The 7,713-nt window shown below is 43.8% G+C and overlaps 1 protein-coding gene across 1 annotated transcript; it reads right to left on the bottom strand.

Moving 5' to 3' along the window:
* LOC134460550 (E3 ubiquitin-protein ligase TRIM35-like) lies at positions 1-7,125 on the bottom strand. Its single transcript, XM_063212930.1, has 8 exons — positions 6,531-7,125; positions 5,906-6,001; positions 5,548-5,778; positions 4,598-4,620; positions 2,536-2,654; positions 2,149-2,213; positions 295-303; positions 1-9 (listed from the first exon to the last, which is right to left on the bottom strand). Exons 1-8 carry the CDS (start codon positions 6,921-6,923, stop codon positions 1-3), a joined length of 945 nt encoding a protein of 314 aa, XP_063069000.1. The 5' UTR covers positions 6,924-7,125.
* Between the last annotated feature and the right edge of the window lie 588 nt (positions 7,126-7,713).

Here is a 7,713-nt window from a genome sequence, read left to right as displayed (position 1 = left end):
CTACTCACACTATAACAAGACATCACATCACACTAGAACACATCTCAGCACACGCTCACTGGCCCTAATATCTACTCACATCAGGAGTGCAGACAGAGGGGGACAAAGGGGACAGTTGCCACAGGCCCAGGGAAAGAGGGGGCCCATAATTGGGTCCTCATTACATTGTATCTATTGGACTGGGGGCCCTTTCAGATTACTTTGTCCTGGGCCCGGCCAAAACTGTCAGCGGCCCTGACTCACACTATAACAAGACATCACATCACACTAGAACACATCTCAGTACACTCTCACTGGCACTCTCTACTCACACCATAACAAGACATCACATCACACTAGAACACATCTCAGTACACTCTCACTGGCAGTCTCACCCAGTAACAACACATCGTATTCGGACTAAAGCACCATCAAGGTTGAAACTCCTGATGTAAAATACTACACACAAACAACAGCATGCATGCACAAGCAGCATACATGCATTGCACACACACACACACACACACACCACACACAATACACACACACGCACACACACACACACACACACACACACACACACACACACACACACACACACACACACACACACACACACACACACACACACACACACACACACACACACACACACAGGGGTGCCAAGGGGGACAAGGGAGACAGTTGTCCCGGGCCCAGGGAGAGAGGGGGCATGTCATATTACATTGAATCTATTGGGCTGGGGGCCCTTTCAAATGAGTTTGTCCTGGGCCCGGACAAAGCTGTCAGCGGCTCTGCACACACACATGCAGGCACACACGCACGCACACACACACACACGCACGCACAGACGCACGCACGCACGCATACACACACACAAACACACAATGATACATATCACCTTGAGTGAGACAGTAAATGAGCGACACACAACTCTGAACACTGTAGATCTGAATAGCACTTTTATTAGATTTTTGCTTTCATTTATTTTTTAATACATGATCTGGAAACTACAGACAAAATAATAGATTTCTATCCTTTTAATTTATAGTCATTTGTTCCCTCAATGGAAGCTGTGACAGAAATCTTGTTTTCATGTTGAGTGTGCTTCTGTGTACCTGAAGATGTAATTCTTAACTAATAGATGGCATAGACCAGATATGAGCCAGATATCATAACATGGGGGACAAGAATAAATCAGGTAACCTAAACCAAAACATACACAGTGAGTCACTTATTAAAGCTGTCAATCAATCAAAACAATCTTCTGATTGGGTGGGCTTGACAAGTGGGTGGGCACAGGCCTTCTCCCCAGCCCTTTGTTAGGTGACGCTTGTGGTTTTATGACCACTGTCCTATGATTTCATTTCACTCAAATGAAGCTGTGATTTAAATGAAACTCATCACTACACCTATGGTTAATCTTCACATATTATATCATTAATATAATTCATTTCTAGTTATAGAAGTTCATAGACGGTGTTTGCATTGAGCAAGGTTGCCCAGGGCCTTGTCCAATCAGGGGCCTCATCCTTGCATTACAGCATTCGTTTTCCTGCATTTACAAATCATGGGAGGGCCTCAAAATTGGTCTTTGTCCAGGGCCTTAGATTTTCTAAAACCTCCATTGAAAATTTTCTACTATCAGTGTTCTGTGTTGTAGTCATCCATGGTAACACAGAGGCTGAATGATTTCTAACTGTGAGGATTCAGACTGATACAGCATTTCACTGGTAGGATCCTGAAAAAGGTGTTTGGGGAAAACCCAAAGTATGGAAACACTCTTTCAGTGAAGGTGTGTTTGAAGGTGTGTAGATGTGTGTTATTATCAGGGTTAGTGAATTTCAGTTTTCCTCTGTCCCAGTCCAGCTGCACTCTGATCCTCTGGGGTCTCTGCTGCACTGTGAGGGCATGATACCCATGAGGTGGAGCTCCTGCTACATATTTACCATCACCACACCACACTAGCTACTGGCCACTCATACGGGTGATGTCTCCTTTCCTCTGGAGAGACTCTGTCATCACACCCAGGCCCCAATCATTACTCTCCCCAACCTCCACATCCCAGCAGTGTGTCCCTGAGTTAAAGCCCTCAGAGCCCAGCACACGGACAACATCAAATCTCTCTGGATTATCAGGAAGCTGCTGTCTCACACCACCACGTCTCACACTGGTCAGATCCTCATACAGAATGAGTCCTGAGTGTGCAGTGTTGGGATCCAGAGTGACAGGAGCTGCAGAGAGGAACACTCGCATTAGATGAGTGGTGTGTGTTAGGGGTGTGAATTATGGTAACGCACATTATGTGTGACCAAAATGTGCATGATAATTATGCGTATAGAGGAGAGAGACAGAGAGAGAGAGAGAGAGAGAGAGAGAGAGAGAGAGAGAGAGAGAGAGAGAGGAGAGAGAGAGAGAGTGTGTGTGTGTGTGTGTGTGTGTGTGTGTGTGGTGTGTGTGTGTGTGTGTGTGTGTGTGTGTGTGTGTGTGTGTGTGTGTGTGTGTGTGTGTGTGTGTGTGTGTGTGTGTGTGTGTGTGTGACAGCATTCTACTCACTGTATTGAACCAAGTCCTTCATCTTCTCCCAGACTCTGAACTTCAGGTTGCCCAGGTGCTTTGCAACATTGATCAGAGCTCCTGAAAGCCTCTCTGGATCCTGCAGTGTGCACTGGGCTCTGGAATAACATTCAGGAGTCAGTGCTGCTGTGGGTTTGGGTTCAGAACTACAGACAAAAAACAGGATGCAGTCGCCTCCTCATACTATGCCTCTACAGTCTACACATGACACGCACACTGACTCCAACAACCCCCTATTATACTACTAGCCCCCCGCCCCCCCCCCCCCCCCCCCCCCCCCCCCCCCACCCCCACACACAAAGGAGGGACATCTAGGCACCAGTGAAGTATATAACCACGGCATCCCTGTATTCGGGTCAGTGGTAAGCCTGCTTTAGACTCCTCCTTCAGTTGGGGGACAAGTACTGTCAGCAGGGGGGCAGCAGCGGATTGCAGACATTTCAGCCTGAGAGAAATATACTTTGTTTGTGGCAAGGCGTCTTCTCAGTGCTAAAAAGGGGGGCGTGGTGGCTGTTTGGGTACTTGATCTGCCGCTACCCCCCGCTGACAGTGCGTGTCCTCTAAGGACGAGTCTAAACCAGGCTGTAGGCACCGTAGCTTTCTCATACATGTGTCACACTACCAGTGTTTCCAATACATTGAAGAAACTATGGCGGCCCGCCATAGTTTAAATTTGGCCGCCATAGTTTCCGAAAATATACAAAAATAAATAAATAAATAAATAAATATTTTTTTAACGATTTCCGATTTTTTAAAAACGATTTGAATTACGATTTCCTTCGCATTTTCCTCCTGGAGTAAATACATCCGATAGAGAAAAACACAACTGCTTGAAAGACAGAGGGATCAAAAGCCTAGTCAAGTTGTTGTAGTTAACTCACAGATAAGGGCTGTGGTTAACTTGGGTTTGGGAGTAATTTAAAAAAAAACCTTCAGAGAAGGGACAGTTGGGATGAGTTTACTAACACTCCCCAGGCTTTGTTTTACAGTTGTAATGAGTTAGGTGACAGGCCTTCATTGACACGGCAGAGGAGACATCGGGCTGCATAGAAATGAATGTGTAATGAATGTGAATATAGACATAAATGTGTAATATGTTATTCAGCCCTTTTAATGGGAGGAATTTTGAAAAACTGGCCCTGTGAACAGCACCCCTCATGTAGAATGTGTACGCCTATGTGTGTGTGGGGAAAAGGCACAGCCTACCCTCTTAGACCCTTTTTGTCTATGCGTTAACAATTTCACAGTATAGTACTCTTAAATTCTTATCTCTGCTCCTATTTCGTGTTATTACTTTTTTCATTACATTGACCCCTGTATGAGGGACGAATGAAACTGTTGTAAACAGAAATGATTCAGTGAACTGCATTTTTGAAAAATATAAATGACAATGTATTACTAATATCATGGGTAAAGTGTTATGTAGCCTTATTTCTAAAAATATAAATGGCTTAAATGTAGGCCTAGGCCTAGGCCCAATGTCATACTGTAGTCATTGTTTTGCCATTTTGCAAAGGCTCGCGTGAAAAGACACTCCACTCCCCCCCACTCCCCCCCCACTCCCACCCCCGCCGGAAAAAAAAATCCCGGCTGCCCCCATAGTTTCCAAAATTTCTGTGGGAAACACTGACTACCCATACTACAGTCAGTGACGCTGCTCCCCCACAATTACACACACACAGACACACACAAATCCAGTCCCTGCTCACCAAACGATGAACAACAAAGGGTGACAATTGAAAAACTCTCACACTTCAGCCCTGTGTACATATGTTACTACACTATTACACGCACCACATAGGCCCTATTGTCAATAACACACACACACACACACACACACACACACACACACACACACACACACACACACACACACACACACACACACACACACGCACACGCACACACACACACACACACACACAGTCTTGCTCTCCAACCATTGAACAGCACAAGGTGACAACTGAAAAAACACTTCATGGTATACTTTCACACTTGACAAATAAAATCCTTATCTTTGTGTTTTGTTTACATCACTCACCTTTTGGCAGTGCTCTTGTAGTTCTGCAAAGTAAAATAATGTTATGGTGTTAATAGAATTGTTTGTATTGGGTTCGACTGAGAATATACAGTAGGTCTACATGTACATACATTTATTTTGGTCGACCTTGAGAAGCTGTCTCTATTGCTATGAATGTGAACAATGGAAAAGGAAAAATAAATGGTGATAAAAATGCAGGCTACTTTTTAACATTTGACATTTGACATTTAACAAAAGATGTGTTCCACTATGTTTTACATTTAACAATTAACTTTTTTAAGACAACATGTATTCCGCTGATTGTAACTGCAATTGCAACTACTGGTTGTTCAATTCCACCCATCCAAGTGTGTTGTGACTAATAGTGATGTGGGAGATTAGATTAGATTAGATTACTTTATTGGTACCCAAGGGTAGATTTGATTTGCAGTAAAGTGAGCTTCGCTCATACAAAACATTCAGGACATAGGACATAAAGTGACAGGGGTACTAAATAAGAATAGATTGTTAAATACATGATAAAAAGGAGTATAGAATACATGATAAGAAGTAACTAAATTGATTAATACCTAGCAAGATAAGACTCTTGTCTAAGGAATAAAAAAAGTGTAAAAACAGTGAAAAAAACAGTAAACACAATAAATAACATGATCAGATCAGAAAATCATAGCCTGTGTTTGGACGCTATATTATTCATTTCTCTAATTGCAGAGGGGACAAAGCTTTCTCTGAAATGCTTTGTTCGACAGGCAGGCAGGCTATATATGTGGCCAGAGGGCAGAAGCTGGAACTCTTTATATAGTGGTATCTATGAGCAGGGAGTGGTAGGCCTATCTATGAGCAGCTCCAGAGAAATGGAAAAACCAGACACCTCCTCATTCTCCTGGTTTAGAGGTCAAGATCAGAATTTACTTTCTAATATGCCTTGTTTAAAAGACAATAAATCTTACCTGCAGGAATGTGACATCATCAGCTTCCATCTCCTCCTCTATGGCTCTGATTGTATCTGAAAGAGATGAGATCTCTCTGCTCATCTTCTCAATCTTCTCCTTCATCATCTGAGTCTTCTGCTCCTCTTCCTCCCTCAGTGCAGCTATCCTGGCTGCCTCTTCATCTCGTAGAAACTGGTGAAGCTTCTCAAACTCCTGCTTGATCTGTGTCTCTGTGTTGAGAACCTGAGTCTAGATGAAGCCAATATTATGTTGCATTGTTACATAGTGATCACACTATGACGGATGTGTTGAATTGATTCTCATTGTGAATTCTGGTAGCCTATATAAGATTATACAGTATGGCTGTCTTTCTCACCTGGATGTGTTGTGATGTTTTGTCACAGGTGAGTTTAGCCTTGTTAAAGGCATCTAGTTTCATCTTTAAGGGTTGCAGGGCCATCTTCAGTTCCTCCTAGAGTGGGGGAAATACAGAAAAGAACATGTTTTTGGATATTTTTGATATTTATTTGTATTATTGAACAAAATCAAAGCGTATTGCTACAGATCCTGGAACACACACACACACACGCACGCACGCACGCACGCACACACACACACACACACACACACACACACACACACACACACACACACACACACACACACGCACACACACACACACACACACACACACACACCGAGTCTTAGAACAAGTTACATAAGCACACTTTCTTAGAACAATGACATTGCAGCAGATATTGACCTCACCACTCTACGTGTTACACTAATCATACGGCTGCAGCAGACACTATAATGTGGCAAATTAACACTGCCACCTAGTGGTACTTAATTGTAACCACAGACAAAATTCACAGTGACTGAGGGCAAAGTTTAACTTTGGCATGTAGGCTACAGTTCATTCACACCTATTGTGCACTGTATGACGATTAATGTGCATGTTCTCCTCCTATGGTTTTACATATCAGGAAATAATAACTTACCTTGCGATCAAGTGCTGCTTCATTGACAGGACTGAACTTGTGACCAGTGTGTTGTTTGGAGTCTCGGCATACCCAACACACAGGCTGTTTATCCTCCAGACAGAAGAGCTTGAGTTTCTCACCGTGCTCACAACACACCACCTCAGACCCTGCTGAAGCTTTCTGACTCCTTTCTTTAAGGAACGCTTCACACAAGTTTCTCAAAGCGAAGTTAGGGCCTGCATCCTTTGAAAGTTTTCTCCTGCAGACTGGACATTCTCTGGCATCGTTGGTCTTCCAGAACTGCTGCAGACAGGCCTTACACACACTGTGACTGCATGATGTGATGACAGGATCCGTGTAAATATCACAGCACACAGGACAGCAGTAATCCTCCTCTGATTTGGAAGCCATTTCCACTTGTTTAGCCTAAACCACTTTGCTTTCAATTTCAAGACTTCAGTAGGCTACACTGTCGCAGTCTTGAATCTGTTGAATAAACTACCCCCCACAACACATGCGTAAAGATATTTTGTTTCGAAATATGCTGTTCCTGCCACTCTCTGGAATAACTATGAAAGTTTCAGGTCAATAATTCTTTACCATAGAATGTACACACCAGCCTAACGACCTCTCACACACACCGATTACTTCCTCATACCTGAGGGGGAGGGAGGTTCTCTTGCAGTGAAGGACTCTGATTGGTTAATTTCTCTCTCTCTGTCTCTCTCTCTCTCTCTCCCTCTCTCTCTCTCTCTCTCTCTCTCTCTCTCTCTCTCTCTCTCTCTCTCTCTCTCTCTCTCTCTCTCTCTCTCTCTCTCTCTCTCTCTCTCTCTCTCTCACACACACACACATACACACATCCTCTCTCTCTCTCTCTCACCACCCCCCCAACACACACACACACACACACACACACACACACACACACACACACACACACACACACACACACACACACACACACACACACACACACACACACACACACACACACACACACACACACACACACACACACACACACACACACACACACACACACACACACGCACAATGATACATAGGTCCTTGTAGGGCATTATGTTACATACATACACACAAAAAGTCAAGATAAACGTGTTCAGTACACATAAAAGAACTGTACAGCAGGGGGGGGGAACCTTTTTCATTCGAGGGGCCACTTCAAATTACTCTGAGGGCC

This window comes from Engraulis encrasicolus, chromosome 13 (assembly GCF_034702125.1).
Source record: "Engraulis encrasicolus isolate BLACKSEA-1 chromosome 13, IST_EnEncr_1.0, whole genome shotgun sequence".
Lineage (NCBI taxonomy): Eukaryota > Metazoa > Chordata > Actinopteri > Clupeiformes > Engraulidae > Engraulis > Engraulis encrasicolus.
Note: the sequence above shows the minus strand (reverse complement) of the source record. Positions and strands in the feature narration are given on the sequence as shown.